The 26891-nt window shown below is 42.4% G+C and overlaps 3 protein-coding genes across 7 annotated transcripts in view; 1 reads left to right on the top strand and 2 right to left on the bottom strand.

Moving 5' to 3' along the window:
- The window catches only part of slc44a4 (solute carrier family 44 member 4), a 29252-nt gene extending 28004 nt beyond the window's left edge, over positions 1–1248 (bottom strand). For both annotated transcript variants that reach the window (XM_042076794.1, XM_042076795.1), the window contains exon 1: positions 1015–1248. Coding sequence is in view for 1 of the 2 variants with exons in the window: in XM_042076795.1 (XP_041932729.1) it covers positions 1015–1051 (37 nt within the window). In the remaining variant the exon portion in view is untranslated. The remainder of the gene's footprint in view (positions 1–1014) is intronic.
- A 501-nt stretch (positions 1249–1749) lies between these two features.
- Positions 1750–20936, bottom strand: ehmt2 (euchromatic histone-lysine N-methyltransferase 2). Of its 3 annotated transcripts, none has more exons than XM_042077294.1 (27): positions 20850–20936; positions 20264–20315; positions 19563–19786; positions 19156–19234; positions 18903–18991; positions 18655–18822; positions 18414–18485; positions 18126–18252; positions 17522–17638; positions 17181–17317; positions 16594–16737; positions 16124–16425; positions 14627–14869; positions 13981–14063; positions 13602–13708; positions 13223–13345; positions 12756–12857; positions 12314–12418; positions 11503–11657; positions 11124–11291; positions 10675–10819; positions 10356–10433; positions 10066–10181; positions 9478–9564; positions 9176–9254; positions 8733–8908; positions 1750–2446 (listed from the first exon to the last, which is right to left on the bottom strand). In XM_042077294.1, exons 1-27 carry the CDS (start codon positions 20874–20876, stop codon positions 2266–2268), a joined length of 3486 nt encoding a protein of 1161 aa, XP_041933228.1. In that variant the 5' UTR covers positions 20877–20936; the 3' UTR covers positions 1750–2265. The 3 variants fall into 3 exon arrangements, with proteins under 3 accessions (XP_041933228.1, XP_041933229.1, XP_041933230.1); XM_042077295.1 differs by lacking the exon at positions 20850–20936 and adding an exon at positions 20825–20846; XM_042077296.1 differs by lacking the exons at positions 18903–18991; positions 19156–19234; positions 19563–19786; positions 20264–20315; positions 20850–20936 and having other exon boundaries at positions 18585–18676.
- Positions 20937–21013: 77 nt separating this feature from the next.
- Positions 21014–26440, top strand: LOC121696012 (zinc finger and BTB domain-containing protein 12-like). 2 transcript variants are annotated; one of them, XM_042077297.1, is made up of 5 exons: positions 21031–21562; positions 22755–22958; positions 23712–23906; positions 24392–24598; positions 24802–26440. In XM_042077297.1, exons 2-5 carry the CDS (start codon positions 22755–22757, stop codon positions 25858–25860), a joined length of 1665 nt encoding a protein of 554 aa, XP_041933231.1. In that variant the 5' UTR covers positions 21031–21562; the 3' UTR covers positions 25861–26440. The 2 variants fall into 2 exon arrangements, with proteins under 2 accessions (XP_041933232.1, XP_041933231.1); XM_042077298.1 differs by lacking the exon at positions 24392–24598 and having other exon boundaries at positions 21014–21562.
- Positions 26441–26891: the final 451 nt, after the last annotated feature.

Raw genomic sequence — 26891 nt, 5'->3', positions numbered from 1 at the left:
TTGTTTTTTCTAACTAATATTCGTGTCATCCAGCTAACATATTGCTTAATTCTGTTGACATTTCGTTCCTTTATAAATTGTAATGTAATATAAAGGTACGTTTTTGAATGTCATTACTCTAACATGTGAGGGATAACGGCCACCGACGTGACCTGTTATACGTGACTCATGGACAAGGGGAAATGCCATTAACTCGGCGTCACGCAGCGGCAATTTTCTTAATATCGATATTTCTCCACATTACTTGATCCAAATTCAGTATTTTTTGCTGGATAAATGTTGTACAAAAATGTAGTTTCGTATCAAAGTGGAATGGTTGTTGTCATAAGTCAGCGGCGTTAGTTTGAGCACATAATTGACGTTTTGTTTACATGTGTTCGATGTAAGTCAATGGGCGCCGGTATTCGGCCAATGGCGGCGTCCAAAGAATCTTTTGCCGGATAGCGAGACAGCTGTTTAAAGTAGGGACTGTTCCTAGGCCAACCACATTGTGTTCTTGTCACTGTGTCAACCAAATAGCCAACACACGTGACTAAGCGCACTCACACAAGATTTGTTGACTACACTAGGCTACTATAGATCCTGCTCGATTTCCCTGTTATGCAGATAACAAGCGAACAAAACCATGCCAGGAGAACTACCGGTAATACTGCTCTGGTAAAGTAGGCTAATACTTATACAGGACCTGATAGGCCTACTTGAGTGGTGTCTAAGAGATGGTTTTCACTCAAGCCCGGGTATTCACCCAAAACGCTGAATCGCTATTAAAACACGATAAAGAGCACAAAATCAAACATCTTCAAAATAATCCTAGTAGTTGGCCTAGTGAGGATACCAATGTCAAGTAGCCTACATGTCTTTGACAAGATATCATGTTCATAACATTAGTAGCCTAATCAAGTCTCACTGTATTCATTATGTAGCCTAAATTAAGACTAAAAACTCAGAGAAAAGGGAGCTCAATCTCAACCACCTTGAATGCCTAAGCCCCGCTACTTAGCGGTAATAACTCACCATATTCTGATTTGTCCTCAGACTTGTCTTTTCCCATCTTAAGTTGTTCGATTCCCCGTTAAAAACGCCTCTCTGCTGTAGAAACTGTTAAAAGTGTCTTTAGGGCAACATGGATCCAAGAAATAAAATAAACCTGACTTGAGTAGCAGGGGTTTCAGCATGAAAATACGGCAAATCTTTTTCGTTTGTTCCCTGCGCTCGTTACCAATTGTGATGTCGACACCTGCTCTGTGATGCGCACCTTGGGAGGTAGCCACGCCTCTAAGGGAAACTATGGTTCAAGGAAGCTTGGGTCTCGACAACGACTCATATCATGTCGCCATCTGGTGGGTACAATATTAGGTATATTTCATGACTAAAACATTGTTTAGCAGTACATTCATGGCGCTGATTGAGGTTACTTGATCTGGGAAAAGACATGTTTTCAAGTGCCACAGAACTTTATCAGCCGATGACTCAACATTTTCTCAGGTGATATGGAAAACCATTCAAAATGATCGGCATCACTAATTTACCTGCCATTACTTTTGTTTACTTTCCATTTCCTCATTCAAAAGAACTAAAGTAAAGGGGCAGTCTACAATATCCAAACAGACTAGGAATCATTTAGCCTATATCGAGTTGCAATTCAAAGACATTTCTCTTACTTTCTTACCAGTCAAATCTCTGACTGTGCCACCTATCTATGAGTTTATAAAAAAAACAGTACAGGGTTCTTTTAATATATTTATTACATGAAAAAAATAAAACAAAGTATACCTTAATGTAATAAAATAACAAAGAAATAAATCTACACAGCCCTAAAATTAGCCAGCTAAAATCTACACACTCACTTCACCAGGCAGTGAAATGGAACATTTGAGAAGTTCAGTTCAAGTTGAATGGCACGCAATAGGACTGGAATGGGGAGAGGACTTCACACATATCAGAGTTCTCTTTTAGTAGACAATGTCTTAGAAATGTATGGTGGTCAGTATGCTGCATGTTTCTGGTGACATTACAGCACCAAAGTACTATTGTGGGTTAAAAAATTGTACATATACATTAGAAAAGCAAACCATATCATGATGAAATCAAAAGGATGCTCTCTTGTGCTTTGGTGCTCCATCAACATTATTGTGTCTGAGGCAGTCGGCAGTTCAGTGACAAGTGAGCGAATAAAATCACACACCACCCCATAACCAAGATGCCCAGTAGATACAAAGACACCAGAGAGTCAGAAAAAAACATGCATCAGGCCTCAAAAAAGGCCTACGAGTTTCCCAACACAGTCGTTCCGGAATCGGCGCTTGGTTCTGGGCAGGCTTCGAGTCGAGCAAGCCGGCTTTGCTCCAGGGCGATAGCCTCAGCAGAGTGCTTGCATTTCTCTGAACCGCACTGGCAGGTAAAGTACTTGCTCTTGATGTCCCAGAAACGATCCCCATAATCAAACCTGTGTAAAGAGAGGGTCATATTTCTGTAACCACCGAGTGTTCTGTAACTGCAGTGTTTCTCAAATGTCTGGTCTTGTCTACTGGGGATGAAGCTGAATATTAAGGACATACAACTATTCTTACAAAACAGTTCTATTCAATAAAAACAATAAGCAATTAGCATCCATGCTACTCTTGCCATTTGAGAAAGCAACTAACTATGCTATTGCTACAGTAATAACATGATACCCTTACAAAACTGGTAGGAGCCAATAATGTTAAACTAGAATTGTGTTTCCGAGGAACTGCAAGAGTGGGTTTGATCAGGGGCATGGATGGATGGATTCCAACGGTACCTCATTTATGAAAACTATCACTATTATCACTATGAAACTTCCCCAGTTGATTACTTACATTAATATGAGAAAAAAAATGTATTGCAAGTTTGCTGTAATTTAATGTTTACATATGCAAATTAGGCATTATCTAATTATGACCGCCGCGCAGCGAAGCGGTGGTCATATAGGTTTAGTCAGATTTTTTTTTTTTTCCCTTATTTTTTTTTTTTTTCTTGTGAATATCTCGAGAACCGTAAGGTTTAGGAGGACCTTTTTTTTTTTGTATGTTGATCTCAAGGGGCCATGTCAACCCATTCCATAACCACTCATTTCATGTATAGCGCCACTTAGTTAAACACAAAAAAGTAAAAATGAGGTGTTGTAATCGCAGGTATCTGTGACCTAACATAGTCAAAACTGCACAAAATTGGAAGTGTAGGATCATTATGACACCCTCTGAATGCACGCCAAGTTTCGTGGAATTCCGTTCATGGGGGGCCACACAATTAATTAATTTATGTTACTATACACCAACTGGCCTGTAGGTGGCCGGAGACAGTTTTCTGTGAATATCTCGAGAACCGTAGGGCCTAGGAGGTCCACCTTTTTTTTGTATGTTGGTCTTAAGGGGGCCCAACACCCCCTCAACAGATCAACACCCACACACATAAACATAAACGTGTACACGCACACAATTCAAGAATTTCTCAGAATTATGAACAAGCAAGATGGGGGTGGGGTTGTATAAAATGAATTTTACATGTGAAATCTATGAACTAATCATGTTTTGCTACTTGTTGTCTAGCAGATACCAGTGAGAATTGAGTGTGGATAATGCAATTTAGTGAGACAGTTAGAATCATATAGGCCTTCCAGCGTGATTTATTTTTGTGGAAAAAATGTGCTGGACTGGGCGGCGGTCATATTTTGTACCGCTCTGCGGTACATCTAGTTAAATATGCGCTAATTTGCATACATTTTAAGGCACGAAACCTGAGCATTGGATACAGCCAGGTTCAAAATGATGTTTTCATTGTGTTCAGATATTAGATGGGGAAACATTTACAGAGGGATTTATGAATATCTATTTTGTTATCCTGTAAATCAGAAAATTATGTCACTAGCCCTAAAAAAATCGATTTTTTCCATGTTTTTAGGCATAAAATGTCATGCAAGTCAGGCTAGGAATAATAGATCAACAAACCCCTCTGTAGAAATCTTCGACATATAGTTAGGCATAAGTCTAGAAAGTTTGGTGTATGTACGTGCTTCTGAAGTGGAGCTTTTGAGCTCAGAGTGTGAGAGGAAACTCATTTTGAGAAAACAGCCTTGAAAGACAGCCAATGAGATTCCGTTCTCAGCCTAGACTCGCCTTTGAACTTTCGCGATTGGTTGCTGATACAAAGGAAGTGTCCATATATGGATCACATAGCGTGATACAGGAAAAACAGAGCTTTCCGGTAGTACACATGATATGTTTTGGACCACGGTCGCGGGAGTGCAAGCAAGGTTAGAATGCTAACTTTTGCTGAATTTAGGAGAAATATACAGGCGCGAGTAGACACAATATAATGAAATAAACACCTAAATGTGTAAATCGGACTTTTTTTGTTGTAGTAGTGTGATAGAATATATGCTAAGGTAACATACTAGCTCAAAATCTCGAAATTGACCAGTGCATGAAAAAACAATGTTTTCACCTGCCGTGTCTCGCCTTCAGCAATTAGAGCTGTGATGTCATAATCGAAATTAGAATCCTGAACATTCCGCCATTCATTTTAATGGGGCCCAAAAACGCCAAAAAACGGGAATAACGCGAAAACGACAAGGGCCAGCAACACGAAACTAACAAGCAAGCTACACCGGTTCGGGCCTGAATTTTTGGAGTTCAAACCACGCCGATAGCTCAAACGGTCTAGGAGCAGTAGTTCATACAAAAAGTGGGTGAAAAGGAATAATAAATAACGAAAAAGAAACTAGAATTGCGGTTCCGAGGAACTGCAAGAGTGGGTTTGATCAGGGGCATGGAACTCGGCCTCATCCAAGGATTCCAACGGTACCTCATTTATGAAAATCGGACATACGGGTCAAAAGTTAAAATTTCCAAAATTAAAACAATAAACAAATTAAGTGGACATCGGAGGAGCTTCCTGAGATGGTGACGTCTTCGTCAAACGAAGAATATCAAGTCTGACGCAGAGCTGGACATATTTCTCCACGACAGGTAGCCTAGGCTAACCCTCGTCACCTCGACTAGCCTATGTGGTGGTTGTTATGGGAAACTAGCTAATAAATGACAATGCAGCTTTACTGTAGTGAAGTTTGCAAGATTGGAAAGAGGAAATAGCGTTTACATGTCCATTTAAATTATAGCCTTTCTAAAGCACTTTTGTGCATTTTAAATCCGAAATAAGATGGAATGTGAAGAGACTGCTATTAACTTTAAAGAGGCCTATCTACAATTGACGCAAATAAACCTCATGTCCGGTCTATGGATGTCTGCTTTAGCCTATTATTGACAGCAGGGTTTTTTTACGATTTAAAATGATACTTTCTAGATTTTAATGGGCCATGTTGAAGAGCTGATATCCGTTATTGTTCTTGCAAATATAAACTGATTTATGTCCCTTGCATTTTTCAACTGTAAGGTCCATGGTAGGCGCCCGACAGAAATATTGTTTCATTTTGCGAGTGATATCCACGTTCTGGCGGTGTTCTAAATGTGCACAGAAGGAGTTCCTAAGCTATATAAAGTATAAGCTAGGCCTATTACACAACATAAATTGTCACTATGCTGGCAACCCAAATAAAATCTCCTACGACCCACCCTTTGGGAACCAATGCTTTAGACAACATAGGGAACAAAACGGGAGTGGAACGGGATTCGGGAGCCTTTCTCTCGGGATTTTGCAGGAAAGGATTTTTTTTGGGGGGCAGTCACGTGATCGGGATATGACGGGAGTATTAGGGTGAATCATCCGCCTCACTTTTTCAAAACATTTTGAAAATCAATCTGTCCCTAGAATAATTTTGTTCCATTAACCAAATAAAACTTCCATGAGAAATTTTATTGAATTCTATTGATGTTTAGGTGGCCCACCGAGCCTCTGAAGTTTCCAACTAAAGATGTCCATAAAGCTAGGCTGAAAATATCCTTTTTTCTTAAATAACGCCAAAAATTAATGGGTCTAGCCCTATAATGTCAATGGAAGCTGAATATAAATATGGACTTTTCGCATAATTTGGTGTGAGTTGTGTGTCTCTATCTTTATTACTTCCTGAGATATGGCAGTAGTGTACATTTTTGGGGAAGATGCAATAAAAATTGCCCTTGCCAAGCATTTTCAATAAACAGTATGAAAGTAAACTATCAATAAAAGCTTGCCGTCATGGGTTTTGCCAGTACCAAATTTGAAGGCTAGAAAACAATTTATATGTGGTCAGCTAATGCCTTATCAAATGAACCAAATGAGGCCTGGCGGTCATTTTTCAAGGACTCCAGAAATAAGAAGTCCTTCTTGTTCTTCACCAAGCTTTCAGTGTTCTGTGGCCACAGAGCAAAAGTCTTGTCAAGTTTTTTCTCCGTCTTCTGAAGTTTCTCCAGTGTAGATGGGCTGGTCCGCCGTTTCAGTGGGATAGCTTGGAGTTTGGCATTTTCATCCAAATCAATGCCATTCATGCCATTTGGGGGCAGCCGTGGCCTACTAGTTAGGGCTTCAGGCTTGTAACCGAAGGGTACCCATATCCACGACTGAAGTGCCCTTGAGCAAGGCACCTAACCCCTCACTGCTCCCCGAGCGCCGTCGTCCTGTTTTCTGATCACATGAAGCAACTGAGAACTTGGCGACAATTTGGAAAACGGGATCCAGTGATAATCGAGTCATCCTGAACAAGGCCACTGCCCAAACCAAATATCCAAGACGATTGTCTTGTAGACAGAGTACATTTTGAAGACTGTGGATTGGCATTACTAATACACTCTCCACTAGAAGCCATGTTGCATGAAAGTTCATGCAATCCTGTGTGATACAACTACTACTCTACACTAAACAAAACAGTCCCATGCATGTAGCCAAATCTGATTTGGAATTATGAGATTTTTATAACACCATAGCAACAACAGTTAAATTAAATGATTAATGACAAGTGTTACAATAGACATTAAGGTGGTTTTCATCAAATAACATATTCAAAATATAAAAAAAAAAAAAAAAAAAATGTTTTTCTGAGAAAAATCACCAAAATATGTATGACAACATAAAGAAACCCAATGTTTATCCAATGAGCTGTGTGCTTTATGCCCTTAATACCTTAATACAGTTATTATTCAAATAACTACTGGCTAACAAATTGATAATAGTGAAATATACCCCCATAGTCCCCCCATATTGCGAGGTGATCTGAATTTGGCAACAATTTCTACCATTCATAAAGGTTAATGGTGGGCCACCTAAATATTATCCAATTTACCAGGAATGTTTTTTTACCTATTGGAACATAATAAGCATAGGGACAGATTAATTTGCACATGTCAAGGCGGATGATGCACCCTAGGGAGTATTTGTGTGGGCTCGGGATGGGATGTGAGTGAAAATTGATTCCCGTGTCACCCTCTAGCCCACAGCGGCTTGCTGGATCAAACCCACTAATAAATAAATAAATAAATAAAGAAAACTTAAGAAGAACAATAGTGGGCTTGCTGGATCAAACCCACTAATAAGAAAACTTAAGAAGAACAATAGTGGGCTTGCTGGATCAAACCCACTAATAATAACAAAACTTAAGAAGAACAATAGTGGGCTTGCTGGTTCAAACCCACTAATAAATAAAGAAATAAAGAAAACTTAAAGGAACCGTATGTGAGAAATGTATTTCAATTAATCATAAAATGGCCCTGGTATGGCACTAGACATTAAGAAATCATGTTCATTTCAAATACTTATATCACTGACAACAGCAGTCCGGCCAGGATATTGTCATTTTAAAAAGTGCAGTTGCAGCCCTCAACTGATGTTGATGTTGTGTTTTGTCATGTCATGTCGTGTTTTGGCCTGATGTGCCACCCTCCACCTATGTACTAATCACGAAGTCAGTAGTGTTTCGGCATCCGGGTTGCCAGTTCTGCCAGTCAGATGGGAGGGGGAGGGGATACAATGCTCTACAGAAAGTGATTGCAGTACCAGTTTTGGCCACAATCTTACATATGGTTCCTTTAAGAAGTGTAAACTTAAGAAGAACAATAGTGGGCTTTGCCATGCTGTGGGCTTGTTGGATCAAACCCACTAATAAATAAATAAAGTATAAGTGTATAAGTGTATATATACTCTTTTGATCCCGTGAGGGAAATTTGGTATCTGCATTTATCCCAATCCGTGAATTAGTGAAACACACTCAGCACACAGTGAACACACAGTGAGGTGAAGCACACGCTAATCCCGGCGCAGTGAGCTGCCTGCAACAACAGCGGCGCTCGGGGAGCAGTGAGGGGTTAGGTGCCTTGCTCAATGGCACTACTGGTCGGGGTTCGAACCGGCAACCCTCCGGCTACAAGTCCGAAGCGCTAACCAGTAGGCCACGGCTGCCCTATAAATGCCTTAAGTAAACTTAAGAAGAACAATAGTGGGCTTGCTGGATCAAACCCACTAATAAATAAATAAATAAATAAATAAATAAATAAATAAAGTAAACTTTAGAAGAACAATAGTGGGCTTGCATGGAAGCCATTCTGTGGGCTTGCTGGATCAAACCCACTAATAACAAATTTTGGAGTAGAGAGGAATGTAAGCACATTAAACTGTGCACATTTAAGATCACCTACTAAAAAGAAGTATGAAAGTCTGAAGCCCTGCTGCAGGACAGGACAGGACAGGACAGTGGAGCAATAACACATAACTTCCTAATTTGGGGACAGTAACTGAATAACAGTTTCATAGATTGATATTGCAAGAGTATGTTGGCAGACACCCACCCCAGTTCTTGTCCTGTGAATATGTCTCTAGAGCTGAAGAAGGCGATGCGGGGAAAGCGCAGGTCCTGATGCAGCATGAAGACACGTACTGGGATGATATTTGGATCACAAAGGTGGTTGATAAAGCGGCTGATGTTGCCATAGTAACGTGCATCTATGCAATACACCTCTCCATCCTGAAATAAAAAAGGAAGAGTAAGATGACTTGGACCATGATGAAGGCCAAAGACCACAAGCCATGAATACATTAAATCTGAGGGAGTCAAGACAGATGAGGCCAAACAAGAAAGGGGGGTTAATACTAAACTGAGGTGAAAACACTGTTGGGTGAAAACACTGTTGGGTGAATACACTCTGATGGGTGAATACACACTGTTGGGTGAATACACTCTTTTGGGTGAATACACTCTGATGAGTCTGTCTGAGAGCACCAGGTGTTCTACCTTATTGTCGAGGTCAAAGAGGTAGGAGTCGTCTTCTCTCACATCAGCTTCTGCATCAGATATCAACTCCCCCACATACCTGTGAAAACAAATCAAAACAAATCCAGCACACCAGCAAAAAAATAAATTTCCAGAAAATCCCCCATGAAAACAAAGCAAAACAAAACTATTTTGGAAACATTCTAAAATGAATTGGATATTTCATTGCATTTTGTAATCTGTACCACACTTTGCTGTAAGCTTGTCATGCAAACACACACACACACACACACACACACACAGAGAAACACACACACACTTACTCGCAGATGAAGCTGCCCTGGGGGATGTCTTGCAAAGCTCTTACACCCCATCCCATCTTCTCAGTCCGATAGAGCTGTAAACGAACCCTGAAAGAGACAAACACAAACAGACATGACAGCTCCTCTTAGGAATCTCCCCCATTCAGTTCTTTAAACATTACTGTTAGTATTACTGTTTTTGCATTTAGCTGATGCTGACACTGTTATTCAGAGTGACTTCCAGCAGCATTAAATTCACCAGATCAGGCTCAATTGCTTCTGCTAATTAAATATGTGTTACTGAGATTATATAAATACAGCTCACAGTTAATCAAATATTATTTCTAAAAGCTCTTTGCAGTCCTCTTTAATCAACTCCTCTCTATACTGCCCTAAAGCAGATGGTTCCCCCCATTTATGAGCTGAGATATGCTCAAGGTTCCTTCCAATGACAGAAAAAGTTTGAGAACCACTGTTCTAGGGGGTTCAGGTATTGGACTTTGTAAAGATCCTTGGGACAATATCAAATGTTATTGGTACAATATAAATGACTGCACCTGAACTGCATTGTCCTGATGCTTCAAACCAAAATAGAGGATTAGGACTTACTTGATGCCAGCCTGCACCACTCTGTTCTTGCAAGTGCGGTGACAGGAGCACGCCAGGTTGCACTCAAAGATCAGGGGAGGCTCAATCTTATTAAATTCCTGCAGTAACCGCTGATCCTGGGTATTGGAAAAACACAGAAGATGAAAATGCAGTTAAAAGTTCCAAAATAGGCCATTTTCTTTGTGCACCATCTTCTCTCTCAATTTGTAAAATCTCATGAAAAATGACTTTATGACTAAATGTATACAGCACAACAGACACATACTAAAACAAAGGACTGCTGCACTTACCTTATCATACCAACATCTAATACTGAGCTGGCCGCAGAGACAGTTACTGGAGGAGCAGTCATCAGTACAACTGCAATGCTGCAAAACAAAGAGATTCTTGGTCACAAGCACCAAAAGCAAGATGTGGACAGATGTGTAAATAAATGTGCTGTTTGTCTTCTGCAGTGACATGTGTCCTGCCAGTGTTATTGTTAAGTAGAAGGAGTAAAGAGTTGTGCCAAAGTTCTAAGAAATGACTGAGATACAGGCCCATAGAGCAGACAGCACATACAGAACACCATCCTTCTGATCATAAAAGTGTCCTAACCAATCTTCCCACCTGTAGATGAGTGATGTTCCGGTCAATGTTCATGGCTGAGGTTTCGCAGTTCTCTGAAATGTACTTGTAGTCTGAGGGGCAGCCCTCATCATCTACTGCATTCACACATGGGATAGGCACGTTCTCATAGCCCTGGGCTACATCACTTCAAAGTGGGGAATAATTGCATTAAACAAATTATTTCATACAATATATTTGACAATATGCAACATGCATAACAGGTATGTAACTAAGATAACAGGAACAATAGTTTGCCCTTTTATTTATACAGTCTAACGTAATATACCATATTATGTATTACCCCAATACAAATAATGTCCTTCCGGTGACAACAACTACAACTAGCTCACTATACACAATACTAATGATTTACACACTCACACAGAATTTATCTTAAGAATTTAGACAGCTGCAATGGGCATGTGCAACATCTAAAACTTAACACCTACCTGCAAATGATTCTCTCTGTCCGAACAATGCGGTTGGCTATTCCCCTGCGCAACTTCCTGTTGATCTGAAGTGCTACCCACACTGGCGAATCACAGCGTGCTAGAGAGAGGGGCGTGTCTCCTTCACGATTCATGACGTCAATGTCAGCCCCTCTTGAAAGGAATAACCTGAGACAGACAAATCAGACTTGACTAATACAACACTGAGAATGCCCGCAGTCTGATTATCCTAAGTGAAGGACCCTGTGTCAAAGAGCATAAAAACAAAACAAAATGGAATTGGAATTGTAACAGCTGGAAAGACAGGACGTCAACTGCTAGGGGGAAATACCCCACTCTTCTCAGATTTACAATGTAGCTGATTTTTATCATCACTCACGTGACACAGTCCAGGTATCCCTCCCGGGCAGCGATGTGTAGTGGTGTGTCCCCATGCATGTTGACCGATGACAATGGACATCCAGCATTCAAAATACGCTCCGCAATCTCTGCACTCCCCGCGAAGGATGCCCAGTGCAGGCACACGTTCATCTCCTACAGACGGAAGGAAGGGAGGGAGCGAGGGACTCTAATCAGAAGCGGCCACTTACAGTTTAACATGTTGCATGTGAAATGTTGCTCTCGCACCAGTGTGCCTGTGTGTTTCTTAGTGTTGTAATGAGAAACACTACTTTCACACACCTGAATGACAGGTGCGTCAGAGAGCACCAGAGGCCAACTGAACAAGAATAAGAAAAACTCAACAGGCCGATAAGCTGATGAAGGTCTGTTGACTAAAATGGTAATAAAATCCCTTTTTTTGCAAATGAAGATAGTCTGGTAAAGTGTGCATAATGAAATCCTACAGCTATGAAGAGAAACCTACAGAGAGGGATGATTACAGAAGCTAAAGAGAGGAATAAGTGTCACCTTGCACTTTTTTACATTAAGCATTATTACATACTGTATACATTACTTCATTAGAGTGAATAAACTGAGTGCAAGTCATCAAATAAGTCTTCCTGTAATTGCTTAATAAACAGGCTTCCTTACACATCTCTGAAGTGCCAAATGCGCAGCAAATCACAAATCATACAAAATGCATAAAAAAGAATGTCTGGAATTTAAATTTACAGACACATGCAGAAGAAACAAATATTGTGTTAGAGAAATGCCTAAAACGTTTATACAGTACTGTATGTGAGCGTTACCTTGTCTTTCAGCATGACATCTGCTCCTCTGTCCAGCAGAGCTCTGATCACATCTAAGTGCCTGTGCTCTGCTGCCCAGATGATGGGCGTCCAGCCACCACTATCCTGAGGAGAGAAAAGCGAGGAAGGGCACTGATGAGTATTTACAGATGTACCAACACATAAGTATAAACTGACAAAAAAAAAATGACTTCACACATCAATGAAATTAAGTGAGGCTTTTTTTCTGCATTGGCTTTTTGTGAAGCTAGTTGCCACAAAGGAATTGAATTCCTCCTTTGGCACTGCAGATGCAGATGGCAGTCTTGGTAAACATTTAAGAGGATTAATACTGCCATGTCACCACCATGTACACACACACAAACAGCCAGCCAGCCATACTTTTATGTACTTGTTTGGAGTGGTCACCTGTACACTCCATACCGGTCAGCCCCTCTCTCACCTGGGCATTCACGTCCACCTGTCCTGTTCCCAGGAGCAGAGTCACAATGTCCAGGTGACCAAGTTTGGCGGCGTGGTGTAGACCTGTGGACCCGTCTTCCTCCTGAGTGAGAGGAGGTTGAGAGGCAAGGCAAGAGTAAAGAACACAACAATGGCATTTCTCTGACCACCTACACATGGCCCAGTGCCTCATACCCACCCCCCTGAACAGAGAGCTGGGGCCTTTTCTTCATATACTGATGAACACATCACAAGGCAACACTTGTCACCACAACTGTTCTACTCCCTGAGAGACACCCTTCTCAAATGTACTGACAACCTTTACAATAACTGAAAAGATGAACTGTAGTCAAAAGGGTAATTGGGATGCTGGCCTTAAAGAAACAGAAGTAATATAGGGTAACATCAGCCTCCCAGGTGACATTCACACATGTTTAGTACGGGCAAGATGATTGGGTGGACACTCACAGCATGGTAGACACAAGCTCCACTCTGGATCAGATAGCGCACCACATCCATGTGACTGTTAGCGATCGCCTCAAGTAGAGGAGTCCTGAGTGTTTTGTCTTGGGCGTCCACTTTAGCACCAGCCTGGAACACAATTGGGTGTACGGTCATGCATGTGGGCTTTGCTGAAGATAATAAGGCTAGTGGTGATTATAATGTACTTAGATGGGATGTACTCTCATTTGCTTATTGAAATGTATCAACCAGGAATCATAATGATGCTCATGCACTCTATTCCGGTACCACGGTGTAATGAAGCGCTGCTCCACTCTGCGTGCCCGTGTCTGAGGCAGGTCTGGCTTAAGGAGCACACAGACGTGGCTTCCACAGCAGAACTCACCTCCACCAGTAGGTAGCAGACCTCCAGAAAGCCCCGCTGGGCCGCCGCGTGGAGAGCACAGCGTCTGCTCTGAGAGTCCGCCTGGTAGGCGGGGTCAATGCCCTCCACTGGAACAGCACAGTGACATCCACATGAGCATCTACATTCACCCATTTAACTGATGCTCTCTCCATCACACATTAGAAGCAGTGTACAGTAAAAAACTAATTCACATCAGAGTAAACATCATTACAAATAGGCCTAGTATTGAATGTCTCACTCATATTACCAACCACCTATATTTCATGTTAATCAAATTTGTGAAAATATTCTTGTTTGACAAGAATATTTCCACACTAATCATGTTGAGCACATCATTGAGTTCCTTAAGAAAACTTACTGAGCATGAGCAGAACTCTCTGCACCTCTCCCTGCTTGGCTGCTGGATACAGTTGCCGTGGATGAAACCTCAGCTTCTTCTTCCTGACCAACCACAGGACAGCAAATTGAGCACAGAATGAGTACCGTCATCTCACCATGCAATGTAGAGCAAAGTCTAAAAGCTTTGTCTCTCCGTCCAATGGTGTGTAAAGTGTAAAATTCCATTACTTTTCCCTTGACTTTCCCTGAAAAAACCCTGAATTTCCATGACCTATAATGAGATAAGATTTCAGAGCAGCCGCGTAGTGTTCAAGTATCTTTAACTTTTTTAGAGCAGAATATGAATAGATGGGCATTGAATAAACAAAGTTGGGCTAACCATCACCACTCAAACAAGCAGTTAAGCTAATAACTAGATATACACCAATTCTGTGTGGAAATATATTTGTATTAATGTGTTTTAGCAAGTAGATTCTACTTCACACTAACTGCTACAACAAAATTCCCTGATATTCCATGACTTTGTCCCAAATATTATAAAATACTCTGACTTTCCATGTCTGGAATAGACTTTATCAAAACTCCATTATATTCCAGAAATTCCATGACCCGTGGGACCCTTGGGAGCATTTCTGCTGCATCCTGATCACACCTGCCACTCGTACCTCTCCGAGTCCTGCGTGAGAATGGCCTTCTGCAGCGCCGTCCTCCTGTCCCCCTGTGGAAGTGCGCTGGGGCAAATGGGTTTGCCATTGGGCAGACAGAGGGAGGGGCCCACACTGTCCACGCCCCCCTCGCCGGGAGTGGCGGCGTCTGCGCTGGCTCCTGTCGGTGCGCTGGGGGGAGGGGGAGGGGCCGGGGGCTGCTCAGGTGGGCGGCTCATGTTGCCTCGGCCTCGCATCCTCGCACTAAATGGACATGACCACAGAGACATGTGACAATAGCATCGTGATTAACCTTCACATGCGCTTTATGTCAAGACTGATTTCTTTTTTGTGAAAGAGATGTGACCTGTTTTTGTGTAGTGTTGTCTACCATATTTGAGATGGACATTCACATCATCATGTAAGATCGACAGTCATAACTGGTCAATTTCATACGCACATGTGCTAGTTTAAATCATCACAAACAGCTGCTTTTTCAAAGCTTTGGATTTTTAATAGGGTCATCCATGTCAAATTAGATATGGTTGTTGCTGCACCATCTAAGATTTTTTTCTATTGTTTTCATTTTTTTTCTTAACGTCAGTACTCGGTGACCACAAGAATCTCTGGAATTCTCCTTTAAGGGTATTATGAACTTATTTTTATACACATTTGGTATAAATCATTAGGTTCTCTTTAAATACAATGGTTTATTCATGTTATGCCAATATGAGTTCTCCACATATAAGACATTAAGGATTAAACAAGGGAAGGTTGTGTGTTTCTATCAAAAGACTAAAATGGTACATGGTTAGTAGGATGTCTATGTGGAAGTAGCTCATTGGACATCTAGCGTACAAAGTATCAGTGTTGTACCACTGATAATTAGACAGAGTTCTTCAGGAACAAGATAGATCGATTTCCTGAGGAGCAAGAATGAAGATGTATAACAAGGTAAATAACTGAGTATGTATCTCTGATGGAAACATGGTACAAAATTAAGACTTTGTAAACTAAATGATGAAACATTGAACTATTCCCATTTTCAGGTTTCTAATAGCTACCCCACATGCTATTTTCGTCCTATTAAAATGACTAAAAAATACAACCACACCTAGTTTTATCCTTAATCTTCCTTAATCCTTAATTTAATTATCCTTAAAATACTGGCTCAACATTAATAAGTATTTCCAGACGAATACTGATTGATGCCATATTGATACAAAGTTTATAATACCCTCAATATCACTCTTTTTTTCATTTTGTTCCGAATTGAAGGCTTTATATAAGATCAATGGACATTTAGTACAAACCTGAAAATATGGTTTTCTTCCAAGTTTGAGAAGATATTAATGTTCAAAACATGGCTCCCAAGATAAGCCATTTTTAGAGTGTAGAAATACAGGGGCAAAGAAAATATGAAAACATTGGAATTGAAGTAAAATATTTTTAGTTTTGGGACCTAAACAAGTATATTTCGTACAGACATATGAGCCACACCCCAGCACACACACCCACCTCACAGGTCCTCCTGGCCTCTTCCCATTGCTTAATGCCCCTGCTGCCACAGGGGATGTGAGGGGGGGCGGTAGTGCTGGCGTAGTGGTGGAGGCCGATGCGGTGACCACAGTTGCGGCCAAAGATGTTGGGGGTGTTATGGTGACCTCCTGAGCCTCCGAGGCATCCTCTCCACAGTGAGGGCAGAAGAGCAGGCCACCATTCATCCCCCTACCACCACGCCCACCTCCCAAAACGGACACACAACCCCGGTGGAAACGGTGAGCGATACGCACATCAGGACAACACTCTAGAAACGTGCCCTGAGAGAGAGAGGAAGAGAGAGAGAGAGAGAGAGAGAGAGAGAGAGAAAGGAAAACAAGAGAGTGATACAAATAAGACACAAAGATAGAATGCATTAGGTCATTAAAATGTGTTTTCTTTGACACACTACAAATTTCACAGGAAAACGTGCAGAGCCAATGTGTTACCGAGATGCAGAAGTAGCCACAGCCTGGACAGCAGTGGTGTTTGACCATGTGTGAGCGGTGGTTCTCACACAGCACCATGAGGGACACTCGACTGGAGGGCCGCATGGTCTCCCCCTTCACCACAGTGCTGGCGCACCCCACCAGCTGCCCACAGGGAGACACAACGGACACGACATCATTGAAACACAGTAGTACACTATCTATCTGTATGCTTCATTTCTTTGAGTGCTCATCAGTTTTGGCTGACGATTCTCTAAGCAAGATGTGTAAGTCTATAGGCATTACATGTGATGTCTTTGGTAGACTATTTTAAAGTATAGTCTGCAATTGTAATACATTTCAGTCTTTATCTAGTTCACCTAAACTCTCTAGCTGTCTGTTCTGTGAGTGTGTTTAGAGCTAATGAGCCAATGGTAAACAAACAACAATCGGCAAACAATTCCAGCCGTGGTGGCTTCAGGAGAAAAGATGAGAGGAGTGCAATTTCATTGGCTGTTGAGCCCAAATATAAACAATCCTTTGCCAGAATCGCTGACTCTACTCTACACACCATCACAAACACCACACACACACACACACACACACACCTCTCCATTGACGCTTTCAACGGCCATGCAGAGGCGGCTGCCCCTTGCACTCAGGCCGTCCACGCGAGGAGCCTCCATCCTGCAGCTACACAACGGCAGCTCCTCCAGGCGCTCCGTCTCCCCACTGTCACTGCCCTCTAGCAGGTGGACACACACGTGAACCCAGAGGCACGGAGGGATGGACAACACATGACAAGAGAGAAAGACACAGATGGACAACGGAGGGGTGATGGATGGTTATTACAAATGACCAATAGCAAATCCAAAAACTAGTTAAAGTACTCATCAACTGGAACATCAAGTAGAACATGAAGCAATCATATTAAAAGTACTTGACTGACCAGGGTGTGGGGAGAGAGTGAGACTGTCTGCTGCGGATATGTCCAGGGAGCCCAATGGCACCTCTGTGTAGTCACTGGACACACCCCCAGGAGCTGCAGCCGGGCCCGAGGGTGGCTCTGTGAGAACACATGGACGGCTAATCATCCACAACTAAACCTCACACCAAGACACTTACAAACACGTCCAGAACAAACATAACAAACACAAACGCTCCCACACCCACACAAGACACCATGGGGATTTCTTCACCAGAAGGGACAAATTCAAATAAAATTGGGATGTGTATGCTTGAATTAGAAGAAATCTTTTTGGGAGTTAGTTTTGGGGTCTTCAAAAAGTGTTTAAAGACTCATCTGTTTACGTTGAACCTAACTAATTCATATAGAATTGTGATTTGTATAGTATATGCGGATGGTTATTGTTATTATTCTGTAATGTTTATTTATGTCATTGGACAAAAGTGTCATCTAAGCATAAACATGATCATATATATTTGATTTTCTATACAGTAAAGGTGTAAGTGTCAGCGCTAATATCAATAATGGGCAAAAGTTGTCTCTCGTGTAGGAGCATCATGCTGACCCTGCCATGTTTCCTCCATACCTGCAGCATCATCCACCACCGTGCTGGTCTGTTCTCTTCCTCTGCCCCGTCCTAGGGCTGCCCACGGCGACCCATTCCTGCCCTCTTTCTTCTGGAGTTTCCCATGCTGCTTCTCAGCCAGTGGGCTCTGAGGATTACAAGACATGTCGGTATTAACAGAAAATGTAGCCAAGTGGCAAGGCCATAGCTATTGAAGAGGATATGAAGATATTCGATTCCAATGCAAACGTTAGCTTACAAAAAGGCACAATTATTTTAACGTCTCAAGAAGTTAGTCAAGATACATACAGGGTCAGACAAGTTCCCAGACTCCTCTCCTTCCCTTCCACAAGGCTGGTCCTCCAGCATCCCATCTTCTGACTGCAAAACAAGAGGAGACCACAGGCACTCAGTGACGGAGGTGTCAGTATCAGCTTTCATCTGAAATGTAACTGGTCATTTTTTGCAAAGCAAACTCACGTGCAATGACCTTTATACTCTGTACAAAGTGAGAAGATGAGTCTGATCCGTTGTGCCTCATCTTGTTTACCTTGCTGTCAGAGAATATGACATCATCTCCTGCATAGCTGTTATAGAGGAGATGGAAGTCCTCCTCATCAGCGTCATCATCCAGGTCTTCCAGCCAGCCACTTCCATGGTCTTTGGTTGCTACGGTGACTGGTTCTACTTTTTCTGGAGCGGTGGACACATTAACCGGCTGGAATACAAACAGACCACACAGTGAATGAGTTGCTAATAACACTATATCTGCATATATGTGCTCACTCTCACACCCACCTCTGGTACAACAGCTGCACCTTTCTCTGCCTTCTCTTTAGGCGAAGGGGTGTGTTCCATATCTGTGCCCACTTTTCTTCTCTTCACAGCTAGAAACAGAGGGAATCCAAATCAAGCTCATCTTGTACAACAATCGGTCTCCTAGGATGTCCTGGAGCTTTAGTCATTGTTGATCACCATTATATACCCCCATCATTAATGAGATTTCAATTAACCAATAATGTGATGCTAGTGACGTAAATAACTGCCTTACCTGTGTCAAGGTCTGATGCCAAGCTGGTCAAGGGCTCCTCAGGGGCTACTGGAACAATAGCTGCCTCAATACACCTCACCTAATGTATAGATATAAACGTATAAAATGAACGGACTGCTCAGTTATGGAGAACGAAATATCATTGATATATTTTTTCTCAAAACATTGTCAGTATGGTTATTGAAACATAAAAACAAAACTCCTCAAGAGGATTTTACAGATTCTTCAGTGACATGGGATAGTCAGTGTTAAATTCAAATGCAATGCAATGCAAAGCAATGTAGCATTATAGCATATAACATATGAGCAGCACATGCACCATATGCAATTGAAATGCATCTGTTTATCTACTGTAGCAGCAAAAGATAGATAAAGCAATCCCTCTATCCAGGGTTACGTGACCTCACCTGTGTTGGGGGAGCTTTACTCATAGTCTTTCGAGCACGGTGGATCTTTGGTGGTGGGTTGACAACTGGCGAAGTGCCGATTGAAGAAGATGAAGATGAGGAAGAGGAGCTGGAAGGTGGGAGAGTTTTGCTACCAAGGGCAGAGGAGCTCATATTGGCTGTATTAGGAGACGGGGATGAGGAACAGTAGGAAGTAGTTGATGTGAGAGTCTTTGCTGCATTGCCTACAGGTGAACAGACCAGAAATTAGAATATCAATCAATAATTAAGTGAGTGAGTTATTTTTTATATTATATAAATCACATCTGTATAATATAAACATTACATTGAATGCAACAGCTAGTGGCTGGTAGATAAAATCACATTGCTCTCCTCAATCTTCACCATTACAAAACCTCCTATCAAATGATATTCCCCACATAACATCACTATTAGGACAACAGATAAGTAACTGATTCCTTGACCAGAGCTTCGAAGTATCTACCTATCTATCTATCTATCTATCTATCTATCTATCTATCTAAGCCTACAAAGATTCCTTAAGCTAAAACTATTTTAGGAGCACTCTAGTAAGTCCCACTACTGTTTAGTTATCTGTGTATGTGCAATTGTACTGTTGAATCATGCATTTGAAAGAGAAGTGCATCTAAAGCTATTATTAATGGATTGTAATCAAGGTAAAACACAATCGCAGCACTTACCTACTTCCCTGGCATCTGGTTTGGAATGTTGTGATTTTCTTTCAGTGGACTTCTGGAGAAGAAAACACTGTTCATGTCATTTGCGAGTTGAACCGCTCTCTCCTTGTTGAACTGAGCTATGTTCAAGTACCAACATAACTGAGCTGGACTACTGGACGTAAAAATTAATTTCAAAAGTAACACAAATACTATCTCACCACCCGTGAGAACTTAATGACAGAATTGTGACAGTAGAGTGGATAGTTTGTCAATCACAACAAAGACAACGAAGTAACTAAACATTGTAACAAAGTCGCGTCTAGGTAAGACAAAAAGTTGCGTGTGCGAAATAACACCTCGTATCAAAACTAACACTATGCTGCAGCTCAGCTGTAACGTTAACATTAGCTACAAGACGGTTGCAATTGATACATCTGCAAACTTAGCTAAACTGCAACCAACCAGTAGGTTGTCTGAACGTAAGCAATTAGGCTAATGTCTTAGACCGAGGACAGTGATAAAACAAGTATTGCGCCAAGAAATAAACACACAGCACTGCCAAAAACGAAAGAGCTACTCTACCATTGTTCATTCACAGTGGTCTTACCTCGTCCATCGGTGCGGATGCCGACATATTCTCCAGAAATCAAAAGAGGACGTATTTTGACGCGACTACGTCACCGACGTTCTGTAGTTGAACTGACGTAAAACCTCCCTCTCAGTGGACAAAGGAAAGAAAGTGGTCTACAGAGTGCTAATCTGCACACACTATGAAGATGTTGCAACCAGATTAAATACAAACTGTGGAAATCTTGCATACTCATTGTGTGCACGCCGGAAAAACGTTCTTGTCTGATGTGTCATACTGTTATCACTTGGTCTAATAGATACTAGTATTTAGTTAGTATTGGTCTCAACTGATAAGTTAAAACATCAAGAAGTGTTCGATAATACCGTGTGTCTAGTCTAGTGAATATAGTGAAACTACTTTTTCTGTAGAAAGTAAAAGGGCAATCAGGGTCTCTCAATGGAAAAGAAAGCCACATTAATGTGAAATTAATTCTTCCCTAAAATAATCTAGAAGCTATTCCCCTTTAAATTTAAGACACTTATCGGACGTGTTGACATGGGCCGTGGTGGGGAAGTGGCTGTTTGGTGTCCGTTAAGTTGCCAGCACCAAAAAACAGGAGAGCAAGCTTACCAGTGAAAAGTAAACAACACATATTCATATAACCACCAACACAGTAATTGCAAGTTTTGACCTGGCTAGACAATTGCAGGCAAACGGCGCCTTTTTTCAATTTTTTGAGTTAACAACAGGTAAGATTCAACAGTTTCTGTTGTGTTTCGGTTATGTATCATCTTGAACTAACGTGAACGGCTAAAAGATAGCTAGCTCTGAAACTGACTTGCTAGCTAATTAGCTAGCAGTAGCTCAAGTGGTTGTGTCTCACGAAGCGTCAGCTAATCTAGCTAACATTAGCTAGTCGTTTAGAATAGGATTTTTGTTTTCATTGTCCACTAAACATGCGGCTCTGATGTTCCCGATTAAAGTATGTTGAGGTCATAGGAAAAGCAACTGATGATAAAAGTGTATTCAACATACATCTAGTTTAATATGTGTTTTCCTATTGTCATAGCCAGTGATTTCGTTAGCCACCCAACGTTGTTTACTGTGATTTGCTATTCGATTTCCCTGGCCACTGTGTTGTAGCAAGGTAATGAACCTTGAATGAATGGCCTTATTTTCTCAAGAAGTAATGCTATCTAACAAGTTCATAAACAACACTGTAACGTTACCAATCATAATAATATGATTGCCTGCCTTACATCATGGATAAAAGTCGTTGACTATTCTATCAGCCAGGTTAACGTTATACATAAACAAAAGCTTGCTAGTTGGCAGGATGAAAAGGTCTTGAGCCACGGCTATTACTAGTTTGTTACATGGAGGGCAGTTCGTATTAACTTAGTCTATTGTAGTAACTAGTTGTAATTAACCAGCAATACTATCTTTAACAGTTACTAAATTGACGAACTGGCTTTGACCATGCATGACATCTGACTGGCTGACTCAACCATACAGTCTATTAGACTTAACACAGTGAAGATAACTTTGTTAACGCTACATCTCTTCAGCAGTTCATTCATTACTGTCAAGTGACATACAAAATAGGCAAATGTGTTATGATTAGGCTGGATGTGAAAATCGTCTTATGCACAAAGCAATTGAGCAGTGCTCTGTATAGACAGTGATGGCAGCCCTGTGCTAAGTCATTTAGATTTTAGTTGGATATCTGTGCCTCCATGACAACTGCACACACTTGTTATTGAGACAGTTGAGAGACATGCAGAAAGAATGTACTATATTTTTGTTGCACTCTATGTATCTTGCTTTGGTTAACCAGCTAAAGGTCTTTGATATCAGTACTGAAGAGAATGTACTGTACTGAATTATCTTTTAACTCATGGCTCAATGGTCACTAATTGCAGTTATTTCCCCCCCACATAGATGGAGGAGGTGTGTTTTCAGTTGCCGGGACACGGCGATGTGGCCCTCCGCAACATGAACTCCCTACGCACCCAGCAACATTTCTGTGACATCACTATTGTGGCCAGTGGTCGTCAGGCATTTCGGGGTCACAAGGTTGTGTTGGCTGCCTGCTCTCCATTTCTCAGGGACCAGTTTCTTCTGTCCCCCTCCTCGGAATTACAGGTGCGCAAGAGAACAAGTTCTTAAGGTGATCTAAGTGCTTGTAGGGCTTGAGGATGGAGTCAAACTTTCATTGTTTTCTTAAGCTTTTTATTTTATTTTAAAAGGTTTTTGTTAATGTTGTAGATATTTAGGGCCAAATTTGCACTGAAATGTCTGAGTTTATAATACTGTTTTCCAGTATTTTTTAAGAATATAATCATTGTAGGAATTAGGATGACTGTTACTTGTTGATGGTCTTGCAGCTTACAGATGATGTATTTGTTGTCCTCAAGGCAAATTTTTGTGTGCTCATCCTCAGTTGTATTACACTGGATATTTGGCAAAAACATCATATTAATACAGAAGTTGACAGTTTACTAGAAATGTTATAATATACTAGTCATTAGTCTTAGTCTTACTCTTCGGCATTCATAGTTTCATCAGGGCAGCCGTGGCCCACTGGTTAGCACTCTGGACTTGTAACCGGAGGGTTGCCGGTTCGAGCCCCAACCAGTGGGCCGCGGCTGAAGTGCCCTTGACTAACCCCTCACTGCTCCCCGAGTGCCGCCGTTGTAGCAGGCAGCCAGGATTAGTGTGTGCTTCACCTCACTGTGTGTTCACTGTGTGCTGTTTGTGTTTCACTAATTCACCGATTGGCTTAAATGCAGAGACCAAATTTCCCTCACGGGATCAAAAAAGTATATATACTTATACTATACTTAGTTGTCTAGTCTACATTTCTGAAAAGACACTGACCTGTTCTCTCACCACCAGGTGTCAGTGTTGCACAGTGCTACTGTTGTCTGCAAACTGCTCCAGTCATGTTACACAGGCTCGTTGAAATTTCATTCCAAAGACATCGTCAACTACCTGACTGCAGCCAGCTATCTGCAGATGGAGCACATTGTGGAGAAATGCCGTGGTGCCCTCAATATGTACATGCAACCCAGGAATCCAAGCCCTACCAGGGTAAGGGAAAGTTGCTACACAACAGAAACATCAGTACCTATAAGTAACATCCTCCACCACCCTGCCAGTGACATTTATTCTTTACATAGTCATTACATCTGAATCTGAAAAATTACATCATCACACTGAACCTGTTTGTAGCTCCATTCCAATCATACAGGATAACAGTGAATGAGAAGTTCAGGGCTATTAGTGTTTGGCTGTGTAGAGAATCAGGAGGTACGTAGTGGATGGTATACAGACAACGTATGATATAATTAACAAAGGGTTTGACAGACTTGGAAGTGTTTCTACTTTGTTCATCTGAATTATTCAGGTAAACAAATGATTATGGTTGGGTTTGCCTGTCATCTGTAATTGTATCACAGTAGTGACTAGGGAAATGCTGTCTGCATCAGCAAATTCATTCAGCTTTGCACTTAGTTTCATCCAGTGAGTTGAATGAGGGCTTGGGTAAAAGGTTCTTTGTATCTCTTCTTGCACAGGCCGTTAAAACAGAGCAGCCACTGTCCATGGCCATGGCTGTGAGTGGCAGTGGCCCCTCAGTGCAGCCTGGTTCACCTGAGAGTGTCTCGGCCCCCCAGCCCCCCAGCCCAGAGGTGGTCTCTCAGGCCTCAGGGAGCCACCACACAGACTCACTGTCACAGGCAGACGTCCAGCACAGGGAAGCACATGCTCTCTCAGAGATCAAGGTGAATAAACCCAGAGCCACACCTAGGTTTGTCTGTCCAGTAGGTTTAAAAGGGATAGAAAAAGAAGCCCAGTACAAATGGGACAAAAGAGGATCCATTTTACTCTTTGCTGTAGCTTAGTAGTTGTAGCCGAGATTGAACTTTGCAAAGAACAAGATCTTGGTTAATGAGCTACATTGACACACTTCTCTTTTGTGATGTAGGCACGAGCATCCACTGCCTCCTTGCATGATGACTACAGTGACTATGAGGTTCTGAGGGTTTGTATAAAAGAGGACGATCAGGAACCTGAAGAAATCCAGGATGATGAGGTGGGAGAGCCCGTGATTTTGGAGGATCCTATCGAGTCTGACCCCAGTGGGGCAGGCATGGTGCTGGAGGGAGGGAGCCGCATTGGGGGACTGGACAGGGAGGGCCCACGCACCTGGAGGCGTCGACTTCTTGAGCCCCGTACTGGACGAGGAAGAGGTTTTAGGCACCGCAAGCGTGGCACCCTTCGAGATCGCCGGCCAGCAGGCGTGAACTACCAAGAGGCCTGGCGCTTCCCCTCCCCGGCAGAGATTCTGGCTCTGGGAGGCGATTTGGGCTCGGCCTACCTCTCTGCTCACGCCCAGACAGACAGCCCTCCCAGGATGCAATATGGGCTGGGCGAGAGTCAGGAGGAGGTTCTAGGAGAGGAGCCTAGCGCAGAGGACATGGCCATGCGCTACGGGCTGGACGATTCTAATGGGGACGGGGGAAGCATTGGTGTGATGGGTGTCCCAGCTGACGAGGAGGGGGGAGGTGCGGACGATTCCGTGGCTGTGGTGGGGTCCACATCTTGCGCGTCGGGTCCAGTGGCATGTGACCACTGCGGTCTGGCCTTCCCGTCGCCGCAATCTCTGCTCGTGCACATGCGCGCCACCCATCTGCCTTACGTGTGCCCCTGCTGCGGCAAGCAGTTCACTCACGCCAGCAACCTCAACCGCCACATGAGCGTCCACCGCGGGGCCAAGGTGCACCGATGCCCACTGTGCCACAAGACCTTCACGCAGAAGGCCACGCTGTGCGATCACATGAACCTACACAGCGGCGAGCGCCCGCACCGCTGCGCTTACTGCCAAGTGCGCTTTGCCCACAAACCAGCCCTGCGGCGCCACCTAAAGGAGCAACACGGGAAGACTACTGCACAGAACTGTATGGAGGCACAGAGAGAGAGTGAGGCAGGGGTCGAGGGAGGGGTGGGAGGGGTCGAGGGCGGGGGGGCAGTTGAAGGAATCTAAAAAAGTGATACGGTGATTGCCTTTGTCATGACTGTTAAGTGAGGCCGATTTGGGCTGTCGTTTGCTGGCAGGCTTGTGTCTTTCAGGAGGAGCGGTGGTGTGTGAGTAAACTAGAGAATAAAGATTCCAGCTCAAGAGTTGGAGAATGTAAAGATGTAAATATCAATCAAGAGGTTTTACTGTGGGTCATGTTGGGTTATTTGGGTGAGGGAAGTGGTTCTCAATCCTCCCTGAGTCCTCATCCTGCATTATCTTCTATATATTCCTGCCTCAGACACAAGTGATTAAAATTAGTGCACTCAAACTGCTCTCTATCAACCAAATCAGGTGTGTTCAGGATGGAAACGCACAGACTGGCCTTTTCTTTAGCCAAATGTTCATGAACGCACTTCAAATATGTGAATGAGTAGGATGGAAACCCAGGTGCTGACAAGTTCAATCAGGCATGGAGAGCACAGGAAGGTAGAAAACATACAGGAGGGGCAGACGCAGGATTGAGAACCAACGGATTAGGGTATCCAGCGTGTCTTTTCTGTGTAACTGTGTGACATATCAATAAACAAGTAATGTCAGAAAATGACTAGTGACTACACATTTGCTAAACGTTAGCCCAGGCTGTCATTAATTCAATTCTACAGAATGGTTGGTGTTGGTGTCTGCTCTAGCAAGAATGCCCCTGGACATTGTTGGTATTGTGCAGTGTTTACACATTTAGAGTTAATTCAGTTTTTCAAGTCAAGCAGATAAATGTCATAATCTATCAACAATTAAAAAATGTCACCGATGCTTACCATCAAAATCCTCTAATATGAAGTAACATATTGATTAATGATTACACACATGATGCATTAGTGCTCAAACCATTCTTACATAATACAATAATGGCCAGCTCAATATGAATGTCATGCCACAGCAAGTCAGAGAGTTCTAGTGAACATGCTGTGATAAAAATTAAAAGAAGAATTGTTGACCTACGCTTTTTAAGTATATTTTTAGGACACTGAAGACAGACAGGAAGTGAATTGGAGAGA

This window comes from Alosa sapidissima, chromosome 21 (assembly GCF_018492685.1).
Source record: "Alosa sapidissima isolate fAloSap1 chromosome 21, fAloSap1.pri, whole genome shotgun sequence".
NCBI classification, from domain to species: domain Eukaryota; kingdom Metazoa; phylum Chordata; class Actinopteri; order Clupeiformes; family Clupeidae; genus Alosa; species Alosa sapidissima.
The sequence above is the reverse complement of the archived record's forward strand: the minus strand, read 5'-3'. Positions and strand labels throughout refer to the sequence as shown.